This window comes from Condylura cristata, unplaced genomic scaffold, assembly GCF_000260355.1.
Source record: "Condylura cristata isolate star-nosed mole 26May11 unplaced genomic scaffold, ConCri1.0 scaffold00023, whole genome shotgun sequence".
NCBI classification, from domain to species: Eukaryota; Metazoa; Chordata; class Mammalia; order Eulipotyphla; family Talpidae; genus Condylura; species Condylura cristata.
The window spans coordinates 4,030,797-4,051,486 of record NW_004567124.1 but is presented as its reverse complement, the minus strand read 5'-3'; the positions used below and the strand labels follow the sequence as shown (position 1 = coordinate 4,051,486).

At 50.2% G+C, this 20,690-nt stretch overlaps 1 protein-coding gene across 4 annotated transcripts in view; it reads right to left on the bottom strand.

Annotated features, from left to right (window-relative positions):
- Positions 1-20,690, bottom strand: part of ANP32A (acidic (leucine-rich) nuclear phosphoprotein 32 family, member A) — a 33,782-nt gene that overhangs the window by 7,287 nt on the left and 5,805 nt on the right. Inside the window, exon 1 of one of the 4 annotated variants that reach the window (XM_012728701.1) lies at positions 606-1,042. The exons of the other annotated variants lie outside the window; for them this stretch is intronic. Coding sequence (XP_012584155.1) covers positions 606-611 — 6 coding nt within the window. The 5' untranslated portion in view covers positions 612-1,042. Of the gene's footprint in view, positions 1-605; positions 1,043-20,690 lie in introns of those variants that run through there. 4 annotated transcript variants of the gene reach the window in all.

Below are 20,690 nucleotides of genomic sequence, written 5' to 3'. Positions count from 1 at the left end.
GTGGCTGATAAGAGCGAGGAGTGAGTTTTAGTTTTATTTAATTTGAAGGTAAAGACACATGTAGTTAGCACACTGGATAGCATGGTGGCTCTAGACTGTTCTTCAGGGTGCTGAGTGGATGTGGAGAGAGCAGAAATCCAAGCTAGGATGGGCCGTAATGATATGCTGAACTGGGTGAAGTCTGAAAGTCTATTTTGGGAGGCACCACCGGCCCTACCGGCCCCAACCAAAAGCCCCCCAACGCTGGCAGTGCTGCACTATGGAGTTCTTAAGAGTCTCCTCTATTCTCTTTTTACCCCAAACCTGGGTCCTACATCCTTTATTTCTAAGGTGGCAGAAAGAACTGATCAAAAGCTACCCTCTCACAGACTGTTAAAAGCTCCAAGCTCACTACAGTTGGCAGGCTGAGGCGGAGGAAGAGCGGCCACGTCTCGGGCCTGGAATGACGCGGAGTGTCAGCTGAGGAGGCCAGGCGCTCGCCCTCAGGTGGATGCCTGGTTAGCCACTCCTGCCCCCGCAGTCTGGTCACCCCATGGCCTCCTGCGGATGACTGCCTGCACCTGGTGCCTGACAGCATCCTCACCTGCAACCTTCGGGACACTTACTAACATCTCTGGGTGTGCTGCTTCCAGGCACTTCCAGGCACAGGTTCTGATTTCTCAGTCGGGAGTCACGAAGCACAGGACTGTCCTCAACAGCAGCCCCACATTGCCCTCAGAGACTTTTCTCCTCCTGGCTAAGTGGACGGCCTTTTGGCGAGTCCCTGTCCAAGGCTGTTCTTGCCCACCTACCCTCTAGCCGGCCTATTTGCCTCTCTTCTTCCTGCAGGGCCCAGGATGACTGACTTGCCATGGTCTTCCAGGTGCCCCTCCTTTCCGGCCCCCTAGGCCTTCTCTGGAAGGTCAGATGTCCAGGTGAAGTTACCTCCTCAAGGTCACTGCGCTCACATACAAAAGCAGCATAAAGCTACGAAACCAGGCCTGGGGGCCCAGAGTAACTGGGGAGGTCAATTGCACCTGGGGAGAACCACCTTCACTGGCTGTTGAGCCCAAGGCAAAAGACTCAGTATTGTTTGAGAACAGTCTTCAAGAACCCCCAACAAAATATGAGAAGGGGCTCTACTCCACCCTCAAAGACTTCAGACATGTGGTTTTTCTAGGCCGGTCTTATCCTCACTAAGCCTCAAAGACAGGGGGTGGCGATAGGGAAGGGGAGAGCAAGGAAGAGGAGAGACAGTGCTGGGAGTCCGGGGAATTCGTTCCAGAAGTGGGCCTCTTTCCGGGAGTCACAATGCCATCTAGGAATTCTACACACACATTCCAGTGCCAGCTTCTGGCCCATACCCAAATTGGTGGCCACTGCCCCCAGGGCCACTTAGCAAGCCACCACGAATGCTCCCAATAATAATGGCCATCATATCCCCCTCATGCCCTCCAAGTGTTTCACTTGCATCGCCCATTTCATGCCTCCAGACCCTCTGGATTTTCCCATTCTGCAGTCACAAAAGAATTAACCATCCAAACCCAGGACACGAAAAGAAGAGGGTGTCTGCTGGGCCAAGGTGGCCAGTGTCAGCTGAAAGACAAGAATGTCGGCTCCTGACAGTTTCTCTCACTCCCAAACTCTAAGCCTGATGTCCCCACATCCTGTGCCAGACCCCCATCACCTCAAAGCTTCTAGTTCCCGCCACTGCCACTGTCTCCTGATAGCTCCTCTTCCAACTGTTCCAGGCTAGGGGCCACTCCCAGCGGTCCCCACCCTGGTCACACTTCCTCAGTAACCAAAGCACAGAACTTAACCCTGTCCACACATGAGGTTGTAGTCATGGAGCAAGGAACTGTAGGAGGCCAAGGGGCCTATGACGCCACTCTTGCCCAGCAGCAAGAGGACGTCCCATTGCTGGGCAGGCCTGGCTGCTACAGGTCAGGTCCGGAGGGCCTCAAGGATCTCCGTGGCTTTTGCATTTCCTTCCTGGCTAGGTTTTCAGGGTTTTAACACAGTCTGGAGATCAAGATGAGGGAGAGGTCAAGGCTTCCACCCTGAAGCTGCTGAGAGCGCCCAAGAGCCCCTCAGAGAAAACCTACAGTTCCTTTGTGGGATATCATATCAGGCATGGCGGGTGAGTTCCCAGGGGTGTCTGAGACAACCGAACAGGAAAAAACAAAATGCTAGCCTAACAGTGAGTCTGGAAGTCAGGCCATCCACCCTTGCCTCTACCTGCCTCCAAGAAAGGGCACACTTTCTCAGTGCTCCAGGGCAGGTAAACATACATCAAGCCCTCTGACTGACCTGCCCCGCAACTCGAACTCCCAACTGCCCGTGGTGGCCACTGCTCTAAGCCCTTCCGTGCAAAAGAAGGGTTTTGTATCCAGGGTGTGTTCTGCTTAAAAAAGGAAATAAAAAAATGAAGGCCCATTTCCCCCTGCCAAATCTAGGTGTGAGCTAAGTGCAAAGTTAAAATTAAACTGAAAATTTGTACTTTGGGTTTAGACTCTCTCCCAGTTTCACTGGCCGTTTAAAAATATCCAAATGTGGTTTTTCTCTTTAGTCCAACAACGGGAATTACTCTGCTGGTACCAGGAAACTTTCGAACAGCCCTGGACACAGTTTCATTTCTTGGTGTTAACACCCCAGAGCTCTCACAGTCATGTTCAGACCCCAAGAGGGCAGTGGAAGGCAGGGAGGGTACCCAGAAAGCAGACTGCCCGCTGCAGCAGCATTTCCTGAAAAAACATGTCCCCAAAGCAAGGACACAGCAGCGTTTTCTCAGGAGCAGGAGCTGAGCCAGCTGAGACAAACACGCGCACATCATTACTCTAAGGAACAACCCACTGCTTGTATCCAAACCGAAATCTTGTCATCACTAAAACTGTTAAATTTAGCCAGTCCCCTCTATTTCCCAAACTGCAGTCCTGGCCATGGTCACCTAAGACACTCTCAAGTCTGCATCTGTCTCCAAATGTGTCTCTGGGGCAGTGAGGGCACTGGACCAGCAGAAGTAAGCCATGACCTGGAGACCAAGGAACTGGCTGGGCTGGGCGACCCTGGCTCTCTACCCTTGAGGCCTCAGCCTCCAGCTCTGAGCAAGGGTGTGATGACAGCCATTTCACCCAAAGTGCAAACTCCAGCCCGGACCAGGCCTCCACTCTCCCCCTGCCCCCACTGCCTCCAATCTCATTGCTCCCCACCGCTGACCCTTGTGCGCAGACCTAGTTCATGTCCCCCTTCCAGGAAGCCTGCCCTGCACCAGCTCCGAGCATCCCGGGCGCTGAGGGCAGCTGTCATATGAACCATTTAGTAGTGTATTAAGCATCCAATCCTCCTGGAGGTCAGGGACTGTCCTTCTCCATAATCAGCCTAGTGGGGAGCCAACATTGGAGCAACTGCTTAACAAATGCCCTGCTTACTGTGCCAGGCATAGCGCTCGGTGCTGGGCAGCCAGAGAGTGAAACCATTGTGAAAGTTACAGTGAAAATGGCTTAACACAGAACCAATTCCACTTTTCATAAACAACAAAGTTTTTTTCAGGGTATGTTCTGTGTCCTCTGTCTCTCCTTCCCCGACAAGCATAAGCCCCTTGGGAGGCAGGTGGGCTTCATCTGACCCAGCACTGCATGTGGGTCTGCTGCTCATAATGAAGCCCTTGTTCCCAGGACACTGTTTGCTTGGACACCTGCTGAGGGGACACGGAGGTAACAGTGAGTTGCAGTTGGGGTCCTTGCCAGCAAGGGGTGCAGTGGCAGTCTGGGAAGAGACAGCTGGTAAACAACCACAGCTCACTGTACCAGGTAGCAGGCCAGAGCGGCCAGAGCGGCTGAGAAAGACCGAGAAAGGCAACACTCTACCAAAGTCTGGATATCCATACCTTTGCAGGGTCCACTGCAAAAGGAAAATGTGAGAGCCTGTGCACGAGCATTATTAAGAACTTCAAAAACTGCAGCACATTAAACCCAAGAACAGGACCGACCCCCCAACCCCTTGCCACTGACCTTGATTTAATAGCTTGGTCTTAAAACAGAACTTTCTGAAGACCAAAACCAGACAGAAGGAAGCTCAGATGGAATCAGCTATGTACTTCCCCAGCACTTCCTGAGTTACGGGACAAGTGGACGAAAGGCAGGCGCAGAAGTCGGGCAATCCGGCTTGAGCCAAACTCTCTACTTGCTCACTCCTTCCTCTCACCTCTGGAGCTTCCATTTCCTCCAGGGACAATGATGTCCACTACGGAGGGTTGGACTAAACGAAATAGTGTACTCAGAGCATCCTCAGCTTGCAAAGCCCCACTTGCATTCTCCTCGGCCCCTATACTGCTGTGTCCACAGTCAAGGCACGAGAAAGGGAATGAACTCAGGCCAGCAGATCTGACTCAGGCTGTCTGCAGATGCTCCCTCATGGAACACACGAGGCTTCAGAACATTCTGGAGTCCTAAGATTTCTAGCCCAAGTTTACCCCCTCTTGATTTTACTTCTGTTAACACCTTGTTCTGTTTCCTTCCCCCACCTCCCTACCCCCGAGCTTCTGCCTCGATTTCTTTTCTGTCATCAAAAAAGGAATCAATAAATATCGGTAGCTTTGGTTTCAACCTTGTCAGTCCCTGACCAGTTTTTCAGTTTTGCACAGAAGCAAAAACTCCAATCAAGTTGACCCTGTGTGTTTTGGTGCTCACGGGTTTTAAATAGGTCAGCTTTAAAATGGGCCATCCCCGCTGCAGATCCCATTTCTAGCTAGAAGGCCAAGCTGGGTTTGCTTTTCTTTTGGGGCGGGGGTGGTAGGGGTGGTGGTGGGCGGGGTGGAGAGGGAAAAGAACATCTTACCAAGTGTGTTCAGTAGGAATGATAAATGCTGGTGGCTGTCCTTTTAACAAGAAAATCTCTAGCTTTGCTTAATACTATGGTCATGCTTACAAAAACCAAGTCAGGTCTCATAGGGGGGTTTGTCAAGATTCCAGAGAAAAGTTGGAACTTCAAGAGCTAGAAAGGCCTTAGGGATCATCTAGGTCAATGGCTTTCTACCACAACCCACAGTAAAAAACATAGTTACACCCCCTGACCTGGTGGGGTTTATGTAAAACAAAATTTACCCTTACACTCATTTTTTAGTGTATCATTTAAAAACATTCCTTGTAATGAGACCCACAGTTTGCAACATGCTGGTCTAGTTTAGCTCTCTTTTTCCTGAGGAAGAAGCATGGTCTGAATTGAGGCTCAGCTCAGGAATCCAGAGTGAGTCTTTGCCAGCTATACCGCAGCTCTGACTGGCAGTCAGTCCCTAGGGAGTTAACAGTGGTGTTAACAGATCCTTCGTGTCACTTTCTGTTAACAGGAGGCTATTCTGCAGCCTCAGTGGTAGCCAAGAAAGACTCTCAAAGATCTTTAAAAATCCTAACTACGAGGCAGGGCCCTACATACTTCCAACTCGCCCCCCCCCAAAAAAAAAGTCTCCAAGAAAAAAAGCATCTGTGTCTCTAGATTTTGTTTGTTTCCTACAATAGAGCTCTGAAGGCATGGGTGGGAGCACATGGCCGCGGGAAGTGGGTGACGCCATCCTTATTATTTTAGGGAACCATGGTACACAGGCCCAAGCGAGCTGCAGCGGTAATTAAGCTGTCTGCCAGGCCCTGGGTAATAGGCTAAGCGCTGGCTGGGGGAGGGCCTGTATTAACATAAACCCTGTGACTGGTTCCTGCCCGCCTGGAACCGGCTTCCTACCTCCTCCTGAGGGTGAGGGGAGGGCTAGGTTTCTGCCTCTCCAAGACAGGAGCTGGTTCCACTGCAGATGCTTCTTAGAGCCAGAAGGACAGACACAGGGCAGTAACCAGAAGACAAGAGCAGGGTGGATGTAGGATTTAGGCTTTGGGCTTGCCCCAGGAGCCTGTTTAGCTGGTAGAATCTAGCAAGGCTGAGCCCCCTCCCTGATGGTATACCTCTGCCTTCCTTCCCTGACACTTCATTCCTCTCTTGCGGCCAGATTAGATACTGCTCCACTTGAAGCACTTGTCCATCTCCCTTCTTGCAGGAAGCATTCTCTGGTTACCCTGATACCCGGTCATGACTTAAAGAGCATGTGCAGGACAGTCTGCTGAGGGCAGCAGGATATCCCACTTGGTATGAAATGTGGGGAGGAATGCAGTGGGGAGCTGAAGGGGTTAGAGTTGTAGAGAGGAGAAAGGCATAGTTAAGTGAATGCAGCTCAGTGGTTATCCCTCCTTTAGGAAAAGGCCTGAGAAGCAGGAACTAGTCTGTGAAGACAATGGCCAAGCAGGGGTAGGTAACCAGGAGAGGGGAAGAGGGACAAGCAGGGAGGCACAGGCACAGGCATGCGTAAAGGATGCTAGCCAGGAGTGGGACGGCCTGGACTCTGAGCCCACGTGGCCACTGGCTTGCTGTCTGTCCCGAGGAAAGTCGTGTCCAGCTCAGCTTCTGCCAATTCCCTATTCTGCAGACTGGAATGGAGCCTGAGCACAGAGATGAGCTCACATCCAGTTTCAAACTCCTGTGGGACACCCACCACCAAACTTAGTCACTGTTCCCCAAAAAGGGGTGGGAGACAGCATGGGCCAAAGGAGTTGAGGATTCATCGCCGAGGATAGGCTATGAATCCTCAGGGAGGAAATCTGGGACAGTGGACAGTTAACTTGGATAATTACTGAAAAGTGAAAATCAGTCTGCGAGTCTCTTGAACTTCACACTAGGATCACCAACAGCCCCAGAAGCTGGGGTGCTGGGCTCCAAAGATGGGAGTCTGACACCACCCTGTCTGGTGTCTGTCACCTTCCAGGTCACTGGGCTACTCAGTTCACAGGCTCTTTCTTCCAAGCTCAACAATCCTGTGGTTCATTAAAAAAAAAAGAAAGAAAGAAAGAGGGGGCCCTCCCTGGTGGCACAGCGGGTTAAAGCACAGCACTAAGAAGCTAAAGCCACTTCCGCATGAGTTCGATTCCCACTTGCCCCGGAGGAGATCCACATGGCGAGGCAGACCTCTCCTGACCTGCCCACTGCTCCCCTCAGCAGTGTACTTCGTCAATCTGCCTGTTCTGCTCCCTACTCTGTCTCTGGTGAATCCTCTCACCCTCCGCATCTCTGGCATGTACCCCAGTTCTGTACGAATAAATAAATCTTTAAAAAAAAGAAAGAAAGAAAGAGGGACCTCCCTGGTGGCACAGCGGGTCGGTCAAAGCACAGCACTAAGAAGCTAAAGGTCGGTCAAAGCACAGCACTAAGAAGCTAAAGCCACTTCAGCAAGAGTTCGATCCCCACCCTGGAGGTGACTACACGGCACAGCAGACCTCTCCTAACCCGCCCGCTGCTCCCCTCAGCAGTGTACTTTGTTGATCTGCCTGTTCTGTTCCCCACTCTGTCTCTGGCGAATCCTCTCACTACCCCTGCACCTCTGGCCTGTACAAATAAATAAATCTTTAAAAAAGAAAGAAAGAAAGAAAAAAAAAAACTCACACCAGCCTGATGTTACCCAAAAGCCACAGCACGACCTGGATGAGAGAACAATTATGCAGAGACTGAGGGGAAGACCCAGCGATCAGAGGGGTAAACCCCAGACAACTTCCTACAGCACTGCTTTGATCATGTACCAACAGACCCCTGTCCTAAAGCCTGTAATGACCACAGGGGTTAGTGGGAACCCGGAGCCCCAGCCACCCAGCCTCCAACCACCTATGCTGCCTGACCAAAGCCTTCCCCTTCCCCAGTCAGTGCCCGCCTTACCTCTGCCAGCCTCCTTGACCCACAGCAAATACACCTGCATTTCTTCCTCTGCCATTACTGCATTGAGTCCACAGACAACTGGAATCCTCCCATCCTAACCTTCCTAGGGAAGGGCCCCTGCTCACAGGGCCCTTTCTGAGCAGTTCCTGGCGACAAGATCTCTGGCAGGCCTTCTTCCTGCTGTCCCTCTTCCATACGCAGCCCCACAAAGGCCTGAGGTTTCAGAGGGGCTAGGGCTCAGCAAACACTGCTTAAGTGGTCAAACTAGAACAGGCACTCACGTGAGAAGAAGGGAAAGAGGGGGTGGGGAAGAGTGAGGTTTAAGGGGAGGAAAGTAAAGGCCCCCAGACACATCTGGTTGGCTCTGGAGAATCAGCTAGATTCTAAGAGGTAAACTCTTTGTTCACTATCTGAAGCAAAGCACCCCACAAATGCATTCTTGAGCAAACCAACAAAAATGGTTTTCCCAGGCCTTCTGTCCAAAATAACCGAAACAATTGATTTTGGCTTCTGACCTGGGGACTTAAACCCAGGGGGGTGAGGACCACTGTGAACAGCAAGGGCTATCTGCTGAGAAAGGCCCAGAAGGGTCTCTGCTGTTGGCTCCAGTGTGGCCCCCAACTGTTCCCCACCCCCCATGACCCCTAAGTAGAACAACAGGCAGCAAAACAAGTTACTGCACATCCTCAGTTTCAGTACTCCTGAGATGGCAGGACCTAGCAAGTGAAGCCTTAGGCAGGCCCAGCACAGCTGCATAATCCATCTGAAGACCCCAAGCTGCTCATACTCTGAGGCCAGACATATCCCACAGCCTTCCTGAGGGACTCTGCCAATGGCCAGTTGCTCTTAAAAAACCTTCAGAGAACGAAAGCACTTCATGGCTGCTATCTCTGGGGACCACCAGATCCAAGCCAGCTTCAAGGGCAACTGAAGCAGACAGAAACCAACCCAGAACGACTCTCTCAAGGTCACACAGTGTGGGGTCAATTCGCAATTCTCCTGACTCAAGGCCCAGACCCGAAAGGTTGAAAAGACAGCTTGAAAAGTCAAAAGTCGCAGGCCTCTCCATGAGAGCAAGAGGAAACAGAGGGGAAAATAGCTGTTAAGGACAGGCCTGAGCCAGGCCCCTCCTCCTCTCCCTCCCTCCCTCTTGTCAGCACATATACCCCAGTAGGGCAGGAAGTGCAAAAGAGGCTGGGAAAGGTGAAGAGGCCTCAGAAACAAAACCCTCGACCTTGGCATTCTTCCCTGCTACCTCTGTCCAAAAACGACAGCAGCACTGGCACCGGCAGAAGCAAAGCAAACACCATGGCTCTGAAACCCCAGGGTCCAACCAACCAAAAGTGGACCTAAGGCTGGGAGCTGGAAGGTTTTTTTCTATTCGAGGCCACAAAACAAATAAGCCAAGGGTCACACATAAGAAGCAATTTAATCTCAGTTATTTCTTTCTCTCTTGGAGGAAACGTGATAATGTGCAACTTGCTTAAGTCTGTAAACTGAAAGCTCATGGTAAAAGTACTAGGGATGGAGGTGCAAGAAACACTAAATGGTAAATGTCAGTTTCACCTTCACCAACTGGAAGGCGCAGGGTGGGGAGCAATGGAATGAAGCAGGTAGGGAGCGGAAGTGGAAGTGAGTAGCTGCAGGAAGGAAGGGGAGATGGCTGGAGCATGAAAGGAAGAGGGAAGACAGTCCATGGGGCAGAAAGGACAAAGCTGTCGCCCCCATAGGTCAGGCTTTACTTCCACTGCTCCTTTCTCTGCACCTGCATGCTGGTGGTAGAATGTGGCCTGTGTCTGTGTTTTTTTTAAGCTCGAGTTGAGTTCATACTTACTCACAGGGATACTGCTGCTTTCATCACTAAGTATATGAAAAACAAAACAAAAACCTCCCAACATTTAAGAGTCCTGACACAATGAAGAAAGACAATGCAAAAGGAACCCAGCGACTTCAGTCTTCACCAGGAGGCCCGCCCCAGGGCACCAGGAGAGCAGGCCACTGCTGCTCTCAGACACACACAGGTGGGAGGGGCTCGTGTTTCTGGGTCAGGGTCCCAAACACCCCGCTCAGACACCACAAAACCTTAATGTCCGAGACCTGCAGAACTTGAGGAAGGAAGGTCAGTGATCACTGACACTGGAAGAAGGAAGGAAGGAGCTAGTGATAGTGATGTTCAGGTCAGAGCTCAGGGATACCCAGAAGCTCTTTTTCCAGATGCAAGTAGAAGTCCTTTTAGTGAGTTTTGAAGAACATTATTTCTTGTGCTTCTAGAGCCGAGAGCAGTGTTTTAGAACTAGAGGCAGGCTTTGGCCCAACATAACGCCCAGGGGTACTAGGGCTGCTCCCGCAAGTCAGAGAGCCTGAAGGCATATGAAGCAGGTTGCTGCTAAGTGACTGTCTACAACCAACCTAGCACATAAACATTGCTTAACAGTCATTAAATGAATTAATAGTACTATATGATGAAGCACTGCAAAGAGATGAGCCTTGTGTCTTTTTACCTCTTGAAACACTATGCTTTGATTCTTTCCTCTACAGAGGGAACATTACTTGTTTAGGCCACAAGCCCGATTTACTCAACAGTATTTACAAAGCATCTATTTTGGACACCCTTGCTAGGCATAAAGGATACAGCATTAAACAATACCTGCAGCCTGGTCTTGTGGGTTTGCATTCTAGTGGGGGGCAGGGGAGATAATAAGCCAATAAATATGCTATCATAAATGCTATACAGATAACCAAATGCCGATGATAAACGGTAGGAAAAAAAAAAAGAGGAAAGCAATAGAGACCAGGACACTACTTTACAAAGGGTGGCCAAGGAAGGCCAGTTCAAGTGCACTTTTAGCAGGGTCATGAAGCCAAGTGAGCCCCAGGGGGAGAGCCTCCCTCCCTGCCAGGCAACCACCCTGAGCAGGCTCTGCCTGGCTCTCTTGAGGAACAGCAAGGTTGAAAGGTGACCACATCAGAATTTGTGGAAGGGAAGGAAATGGAGGTGTGAGAATGGGGTGGGGAGAAGGTTGCTTATGTCACCCCTTCCACACACAAACCTAGGTCATTCTGTGCATAACTCGTGATGGGGGGGGGGGGTTTCCCAAGCAGTGGATGACAGAGTTGTTGGGGTTCACCAGACCCGACAGAGTGCGACCTGAGGCCAGATTGTAAGCCTGAGATTCCCCTTGCCTTGAAGTTTCATGGACAAAAGGGATGGAACTTTCTTGAGGATTGTTTATTCCGTATTTCCAGTGAAAATGGGCTTAGGCTACACCCTGGGAAATTTCTTCCAAGAAGTTGTTTTGATTCTGAGAGTTTGGGCACAACTCTGGCAGTCAGAAAATCTGGTTTGGTTCCAGCTTTCCCTCTTCGGTTGTGTAGCTTTGGACAAGACTTGCCCAAGACTCAACTTCCTCGTGGATAAAATGGGAAAGACTCACAAGCCTCAAGTCTCTGTGGCACAGGATGAGGTAAGCCAAGCTGTCCTGGAGGCTGTAGCGAAGTATTTTACCAGCAAGTCTCACCCGAAACTTTGCACCCCAAAAAGCAGAGACAAGGAGTCATTCAGCTCTGATTCCCCACACTGCTTTGCCCTTAGCTCTCAATAATTGTTTGCTGAACTGGAAAACATTAAAAATAACCTGGGAAAACATGCCACCATGTTTTCTAGTAGACTGCAGTGCTATGCCAGAATGATCCAGAACAGTCTCTCTCCACTGCAACTTTGAGAAAAGAGCCAACTGAGTCACATCAGGGCACGGTGTTCAGAGGATGAACTCCCAGGAATGGGGACAGGAACCAGGCCAGACACCTCTGCGGAAGGCTCCTTGCTCTCTGCACCACCCCCAACTTTCTCTAACAGCCTGAGTGACACAGGTCCAGTCACCAGTGGAAAGGACTGCAGATCACCCCGAAACAGGGCCAGAGTTCTCCTGGAAAAGCCCATGAAACACTCTGTTCCAGATGAGGCAGCCTCGGTGCGTGGTCCCAGTGCAGGGCTCCACTGAGCCATGGAGCCGGCACTCCAGGGAGGCAGAATAGCTAACCCAGTCACTCGCTGACTTCTTCCTGATGTCTTGCAAAGTAACACCTTCATGGTTTCAGAACCAAAAACTAAGGGAGGAAAGAACACAGGGGATGTGGTGATATGGTGGAGGGAGAACTATGGGGACTGTAATGATGTGTGGGAAAAAAACCCAAAGAGCTGAAGATGATATGCAGTTAATTCTCACCCCCACCTGTCCCGTCTGTCCAGTTAGACACTTCACATTAAGTACCCAATGCACTGACACACACACACACTTTCAAAATCTCATTTTTCTCCCCTTTTACTCCAAATTAGTATATTACGTACTAATCTCTGTTTCACTCTTTCCCACGGAGCTCTGCACAAAAACCTTGGTTCTTCTCTGCACTGTGTTCCCTTGCATGGATGTATCATCGTGTTTTCTTAACCAGTCCCTAACTGATGAGTATTTGGGCTGCTTCCAATCTTCTGCTACAATAATTCTGCAATACAGAGAAGCTGCCAGAGGCCATTTTGCACTCGCCCAGCTTATTCACCGAAGAGCTGGAATCAGATCCACTTCGGGCCTACAGGGCAGCAGTCACCGAGCCATGGGGCCCCGCACTCCAGTGGGCTCACCCCTGCACCCATGTGTGCAGGCTACTCCACTCCCACTTGCCCAGTAAAATTTGAGAACCCACCAACTGCCAGGCTCTGCACCAGGCACAAGGAGCTAACAGTGACGGGGATTGCCTTCAGGGACACTCTAGAGGACCACAGAGAGGGGCGGTTACACCACCCAGCACCGGGTCACCGGCCTCTGAGGGCGACCTGTCTGTCTGGAACAGGGTGGTCATATCTTGGGGGTACTCTGAAGGATCAAAAAGTAGTATCTGCCAAGCACCTGCTATGACCCAAGACTCCTGTCCTGGGAGTCACGCTGATGCTTTCCCAGCCTGGCCAGGCCCAGTTCACAAGCAGCAGACCTCCTGTCTCAGGGCGGGAACACACTGTGCTTCACTCGGGAGGCAACACCTGAGCGCCAAATGATGCTGTAGCTTGACTTTTCCTGGGAGACGATGCAGCTTCTCTGCCTTTCCAGATCCTCTAGTTCTCTCAGGCACCTCAGCAGCTTCTCACCTGTGTGCACAAGCCCTCGTGTCTGAAGCACCTTGGAGTCGTCAGGGGAAACCCAGACACATCTAGTGAGACCCTGGCTGGCAGACAAGGGCCAGGCTGCACACTGAAAGTTAATTCCCCTGGGATGTCCCTGATAGGGTGAAATAACCATTTGAAGGGAAGAAAATCTAAGAGGAAAAACTTTTAGTTCATTTACTTCTATATTTGTTCTATTTCACAATAAACATTTAAATAACCAAATTTTGGCATGATGTTTCATTTTTGTAGGCAAGCAAACGCAGCTCATTTTATGGAAGGGAAAAGAATATTTTCACATCCAGCAGTCCCAAAGGGGCTGGGAGGAGGCAGGAGGTCAAAGTCAAGGCTGATGTCTGGGCACAGCTCTGAAGTCCGCAACCTGGCCTGGCACCCAAGCACAGCTCCTCAACATGGTTACCGTGAGCTGGCCACTCACCTAGCTTCCCGGGTCTCAGTTCCCTCATGTGTTAAAAAGGGAACACCTCACTCATTTGTAGTATTTCTGTACAGATTAAATAAGAATATGGTACCTGTGCAAAGATACTCAACAGTTAAAAACAAAGATAACTACTTTCTCAAAATGTAGTAAAAAGATGAAAATCTAGTACCTTCCCTTTAGAAGCTCAAAGAAGAACAGTAGGCATCAAATTATCAAATTACACAGCCCTATTAATACTGGGAAGCCGTTTCCTAACAGGCTAATTAATGAAGCCTTACCCCATCAGAAGCACCTTTCATTTCAAATTCATGCAGGACACTGCTTCCAGATGAAAGCCAGCGGCCAATTAAGGCTCATCCTGGTCCTAGGGAGAGACGGGTGGGGTTCCCCCTGAATTAAGTTATGCTCTAGCATCTTTGGTCCAAGGCCATCCATCAGTAGGGTCTTCCTATTCTACTCAAAGGCACCTGAACCTCTAAACGAGGCTGGGAGGGCCTAGAAGTCAGGATAAAATCCAGATCTTCAGGTCTCTAAGAAACTGCTATTTCAAAACCAATGGAATCCCACTATGATAGGCAGTGGTTGAAAAACTGTGCCACACCTCTGCCCAGGCAGGAAAACACCAACTCCAGGTGGTTAGCACTTGTCTGGAGGGCTGACTGCAGTAACGGATGTGTTTAAATTAAATTTCTGCCCCCTACTCCCCAAAACACAGCCTCAAATCAGAAACTAAATCTACTGTTACCAAATGTAATGTAAAAGTACAAATCTTCCAAATAATGACTCTTGAGAGGATAACAAGACATTCTGGGATAGAAAGGCGGGCCAGTTGGGCTAGGAGATGTGTAAGGTTGGGGTGAACACAAACTACCGGCCAGTTGGGTTCGTCTTTTTGTGTCGTCACATCTTTCTTCCTAATCACTTCATAAGTTCACATCTTAACCTTATCATCAGCAAGCTGATCTGTGGGTGCTTCCAGATGAGCTATTCCCAAGGACTGACTCATGGCAGCCACAAATCCTGTATCAGTTACTGGAGCGTCTGCTTCACGGGCACCTCCTCGGGGGCCTTCCCCTCCGTTAGCCCAGCTCTGCCTTCCCAGAACCTAGTGCACTTGCAGTCATGCCTGTGTTGGGTTTACTGACAGTCTCTCTCAGTGGAATGGAAGGTCCATGTGGGCGGCACAGATGATAAGCTTGTCTCGTTCACTGCTGTATCCAGCACGCCTAGAACAGAACCCGGCATGACGCAGGCACTCAATCAATAAGTGAAAATTTATGACCCCTGCATGGCATTTTCTACTTGTAGAAATCACGCTCGGAACTCTGGTTAGCTTTAGACACTGGTTGGCAAAGTGCAGCTCGGCATCAAGGGAAGGGCCAGATTGGAGCTTGGTGGCCAGAGCAGTGGGCACCCTTCAGAATAAGAGTCTACGGCCACTGGTCAAACTCATAGGTACATTTTCACTTCCACATTTGACCCTCTCCTGTAGCCACTCCTAATGATGACCACACTGGCCACTGGACCTGAGGGGAGTTTTCTGTGTGCCTATGAGGCCAAAGCCTGCCCCCAACCTGGCTCCTAGATCTGCTCCTCTATGTTCTCCTCACATAGCAGCCCTGGAAACCCCACTCTAGAAGCCTCCTCAGACTCAGACCACACCCAAATATATAGACACAGGTGCTCTTACCCAAGGCACATAAAGGCATATCTGCAACAGCGTGTTAACAAGATGGGGACTTCAAGGAGCAGAACCACTCATTACATACAGGCCAACCTCTGCAAATAGGCTTCTTTAGGCCCACGAGACACAGCTGGAGAGCTTTCCTACTGCCCACTCTTCGTCGGTCACACCCAGAGTCCCAACTCTCCATGAGATGGGGAGAGCGCAGAAGTAGGAGAAAGGGCTTAGGGGACTGCGATGGACCAGTCCTGGTCCTCTGGAGCAGGCCCCAGTGCCAGAGCAGAGCGAGCCCTTCCCTGGGGCTGAGACCACCAGACATCACCAAAGGCTTCCTGGTGCACCCAGCTGCAGGGGAGTTGTGCGGGGCTCTGCAGACCCTCCACGCTGCTCTCTGGCAGGGGAAGTAGAGCCTGACCAACCTACCTGAAAGGCAGGCCACAGGCACACAACCCCAACAAGAAGCAAGGAGCCATCAGAAGAGGCCGACTATGAAGCCACATGACCTGAAGTCCTCATGATTCCTTTAAATCACCTGAATATAGTTTGCTCCCTTTCCTCCCACAAACAGAGAAGTCTTCCCAGGGAAGTGATTCTCAGGAACTGTTTGAATAAGGTAAAGAGCTGTAGGGGACAGAATGGTGTCCTACAGAAAGAGAGGTGAGAAGCAAGAGGGGCAAACAGCACAGAATGACTAACTGCTACCCCATTGGGGGAAGGAGCTGGGACAGGGGATGTCCCCAGTTTGGCTGTAGTCACTTGTGCCTTGCAAGAAAAAAAGAGGCTCAGTCTCTTGCCTGGGGCCCCTCCCACCTGATTTAGCAGCTCCGAGAAGGCTGGCAAAGAGAGCACACGCAAGAACTGGTCCAAACACACAAAAGCTCAGCCATCCAGAAGGGCCTTCCACAGAGGGCTGACGCCCCCATTCAAATGGCTCACCAGCCTGGGCTCTACTGATCTTTGGGGCTGTCCACAATACACACCTGGCACTAATCTTTACTTCTTGCAGCCCCAACAGCCATGCTGGGAAGCAGGGGGGCATCACTAGTCGTTAAACTGAGCCTCAGAGGCAGCCTGCTCAGCAGTCCTAGGCTGCTCCTGCTTACAACAGGTCACGGGCTCCTCAGCTCCTCGGCCATCAAGGGGGCAAGTTCAGTCTTAATTAAATTCCACTCCAAATTCATGAGATGATACAGATAAATGAAAAAGGCCAAGTGTGGAGAGCTGGGGTGTGGGGTGTGGGCCAGCCCAAGGACCGGATCCCTGTACTGTTCTCCATCCACTTGGTTTACGTCTTCCTATTTGCTGTGAAGTTCTACACCCAGAGTGTAGAATGTCCTGGCTCAGACTAAAAATACGCATGCTGGGCACACCTCAGAGACAGATTCCATAGTTGGGTAGAGCCTGGGAATTTCTTATGCTGGGTTTTCTGGTACACAGCAGGGGATGAATCTGCGGCACCAATGGCACCTTTCCTCCCACCCATGTGCTGTTCCACCTCCCAAATGCTGACACAGAAAACAATACCGTTCTGCAAGCATTTCCCCCATGCAGGAAACAGGAACTACAATACTACTTAAATAGCACTCCTCCGACTCCCCAAGTCATCTAGACAACGGCCCCCCAGGCCCCACCTACTGGCTGGGGAAGGTGGGCTTCCCCGACTCCTCCCTATACCCACACCAATTGGGTCTGCTGCTGAGGCTAGCAGCTGAGGTGTACGCTCGTTACATAATATGGGTTGAGCCCCGTCCCCAGGATGCAAGCTGCTGAAGAAATCTGATAATCCCTTTAAATTTACTGTAACAGGTTCTTGCATCTCAACCCCACCCCACCCCCAAAATACACACACCTTCCTCATGACTGCTGCAGAGAATCCAGAGATTCAGACCTCTGGGAACATCCCCCTCCAGAATCCCTGCACAACTTTGCTGAAGGGCCTCCCTCTCATGGGCTTCCCTCTGGCCATCCACGCCTGCTCTTCAGTCTGTGCGACAAGGAGGACACAGCCTCCCGCTAAGATGGCCCGGCCTAAGATGGAATCCTCTCACCTCGGACACTTGTGGGCCTCTCAAGACAACTGCAGACACAGCCCGGGTTTGCCTTTGCTGGACCCTATACAATACACACTTGACTTGCTGGGGAGTATGTTCCCTATTAATCGAAGGGGTATGATTGCTCTCCATTCTTCCTCATCACATCCCAGGGCTGGGAAGATATTTATCTCAAGAAAGAGTGCCTGCTGAGGATGGGCCTCTCTTTATATCATCTTTCACAAGTGAATTAAAAATAAAATAAGCAACTGATAGTAAGAGTGGTGGTCTCCTACGTGGATTTCCCCAAACAATCTGGGGTATAGGGAGAAAGCACCAGGCCCTGAGCTGAAGAGCTAGAGAGGATGGAGAAGGTAGTGAAGGTGCTTAGAGGCTAAGCAGAAGGCCATCACAGCGTGGCGGGGAGTGAAGCCAGCGCAGCAGGGGAAGGCCAGGCCAGAAGCGGTCAGTCCAGATGGGACCTTCCCCCTCAGCACAACTACATAGCGTGGGTACAGGTGACACAGCTGCACCTAGCTTGGTCAGACCACCTAGCTTCAAGGGGACCAGAGCGCAGGGAGATCAGCTGGCAAGAAGTAGAGGATGTGAATTTGAATCGACCGGACTTGTGACAAAGATCCTAAGTGAGCATGTGGGAGGACGGGGTTACAGAGGTCAGGGGTTCCCTTTGGAGAGGGTGAGTGAACCCTTTTGAGACAATCAGGATAAAACATCAGGGTTAGCCTTAAGTTTAGCCGAGTGCTAGGGGAGAAGGGGGCGGGGGGGAGAGTGGAGGAGAAATACCAGAGAGGAGAGGAGAGGCTGGGGCGACAGACAGCTCGTGAAGGCCAAAGGCGTGCATACTGCTGCTCAGGAGCCATGTGAGAGTGAGGCTGACGGGACTGGGGGAGCTGTTTAGGAAACAAACCAGACTGAAGAGGGTTGTGGTGTGAAAAGTGAGGGGCTGGAGATCATGGATAGAGAATTCAGCAAGTCTAATAGGAACCGGGAAGGAAAAAGAAGGGCAGTAGCTACGGAGAGATAGAACCAAGGGATGTTTCCTGTTTGCTGTAAGATGGGGAAAACCTCCCACACTGGCGAAGCCTCCAAAGGAGAAGTGTGGCCAGGTGCCCTTGGGGAAGGGAACAGCTGACCCAGTGGACAGCTGAGTGGGCATGGACAGGGTCTGATAATTTCTTAGAAAACCAGGAGACTTCCATCTTTTACTATGAGGGGGGGAGGAGAGGCGCAGGTAGGGTGGTAGGATGGTAGTCACTGGAAAGGTGGAAAAGGGTGGGGGGGTTCATAGTCAGAGCCTGAAATAGCTGCTGGGGCAGTAACGCAAGCAGTCGGGACACCAGCCTTGGGAGGAATGACCTGGAGCTCTATGTGGGGGCTGCTTCCTGAGGTTCAGAAGCTGGAGCCATTCTCAGATCTAAACACAACCCACTTATTGGTGAACTGTCATGGGGCGGGGGGTGGGGAGGTTGTGGGGGGGAGGGAGGGAATAACTTCTGGCAAGTCAATCTCTAGTTTTTAACCTCTTTTCCCATAGAAACAAGTGTTACTTTTCAAATATGTGTCTGTTGATAATGTTTTTTTAAAAAGTGAATGCCAACTACAGTGTTCTACAGAAAAAACCATAATAACCATGACACCTAACGTTTATTGAGTGCTTACTGTGTGCCCCGCTGTGTGGAGGGTCCCATCACATTGTTGTTCCAGAGACAAAAAGGAAGGCATTGTGGGGTACAGGGTGGGAAGTGAGGGAGACAGGGTGCACCTCCAGGTAGAATGAGTGGGAGCAGAGCCAAGGAGTCTCTCTACAACCTTCTCTCCTCAAAGCTGGAAAGTGTGGGATCCCCCAGGCCACCTCCGTAGTGTGCAGCACACTGTAGGATGGAGGGCAGTGGCTGATGAGGGTAGAGAAGGGGGTGGAAGAACATGGCTGGCTGAGGGCCACTGGCACAACCAGGAATGCTGGAAGGCATCCATCCAGGGTAGGAATTTAGGATGATGATTCCTCAATGCCGTGAGAAGGTTTGGGTTGGGCAAGACCTAGAAGTAAGGAGAGCAGCTTAAGAACATGGGACCCAGAGACGAGCAGGCTTAAAAGCGGGAGAAATCACTACTGACCCTCAGTGGAGAATTCACAAAGCTCCAAACACCTCCCCAACCCCCAAATTAAACTACAACATTTATGTGTGAAGGAACCTTCATACTTGTCTTTTGAATATTAACAAGAAATGAAATCAATTTATGGTTCAAAGCCAAGACCTTTTTTAAAAAATGAAATTATTTCATATTGGCAGTTTCCCATCAATCTCACTCTTTCTCTCTCTCTCACACACACACACACACACCCCATAGAGTAGTAGTATAAAACCCATTTCTCATTGTGAGGATCAGAAGTTTGAAAGTCACTGATCTAACTGAACAATCCTATTTTAGAGATAAAAGAGGCTCCAAGAGGCTCCCCAACTTGTCCAAGTTAGTTCTTAGCAAAGATGAGACTTGGGCACCCAAGTCTCTAATAATTCTCTGAATTTCCTTACCAAACCGGAATTTCCAAATGCAAATACCTCTAGGAAAGACAGCCATGACTTGAATCTACAGTAGAGTAAGTGATTGCAAAGTAAGCTGATCTTTTAGCTCTGCTGCCTGGAGCAAGTTTGGTAAATGAATCAGTCCACCAGGGCAGCTGTGAAACTACAACAAAATAAATCTGTACCAAAAAACAGGGGTTTCAGGCTGGGCCCAGAAGGCACCGGACAGGGTCTGGTGTGGTAGAATACAGACATTTTATCTTTACAAACTACGATCAGGACGACTGGTTCTATGCAAAAAAGCTATTTCCCCTCCATGTTAAGGAGGGTGACCGAGGCTCCAAGAGGCTCACCTAGTTTCAACCAATTTTACTAACTGAGGAGTTCGGAATAACAGATGCCTTCACAATTCCCCATCCCTGCCAGATGCCACCTCTTTAATGAAAACATCACTGCTGAGTATTTATCATTCGTTATATAATTCTATTTGAAATTACTGTAAGATTCAGAGTCATGGTCCCTGTTTCTCGACTTGGTGGTGAGAGGAAAGCAGTGATGATAGGGGAAAGGCGGAAGGTACAGACCAAAGAACTGGCCAGAGCAGGGTGTGAGCTAGTCCAAACAGGGGAGAGGACGGCAGCAAACATCTCATCCACTCCTCCTGCTCATCGGCTCAGGTACAGAGGGTAGAGGTTAAGGGTGGTGAGAGTTAAAGTCACATATGGCTGGTTATGGTCCACAGAAAACATGCATGATGGAAGAGTTAACAGGCCCCACTCAAGAGACCCAGGATTACCAATGAGCCCTGGGATCTGATACCAGCCATGGGGTACAGCGTAGCTGCACTGTCTCAGACCTCACAGTCCAACCATTACAGGCCAAAGCTCTCTCCCTCCAGCTCTGAGAAGACACCTCAAATTTAAAAAGTACAAGATATTAAAAAAAAAAAATCAACTTTTGAAATATCCCGAGTATACAAGATAAAAGAATTTCTGTTGGTTCCACAAATGAATTTCTAGATCGAAGGGATGTTTCATGCTGAGCCAATAAAAAGGCCATTTCTTTCTTTTCTTAATTTGCAAGAACTGGGGTGTAAACCAGAGGTTGGGAGTGT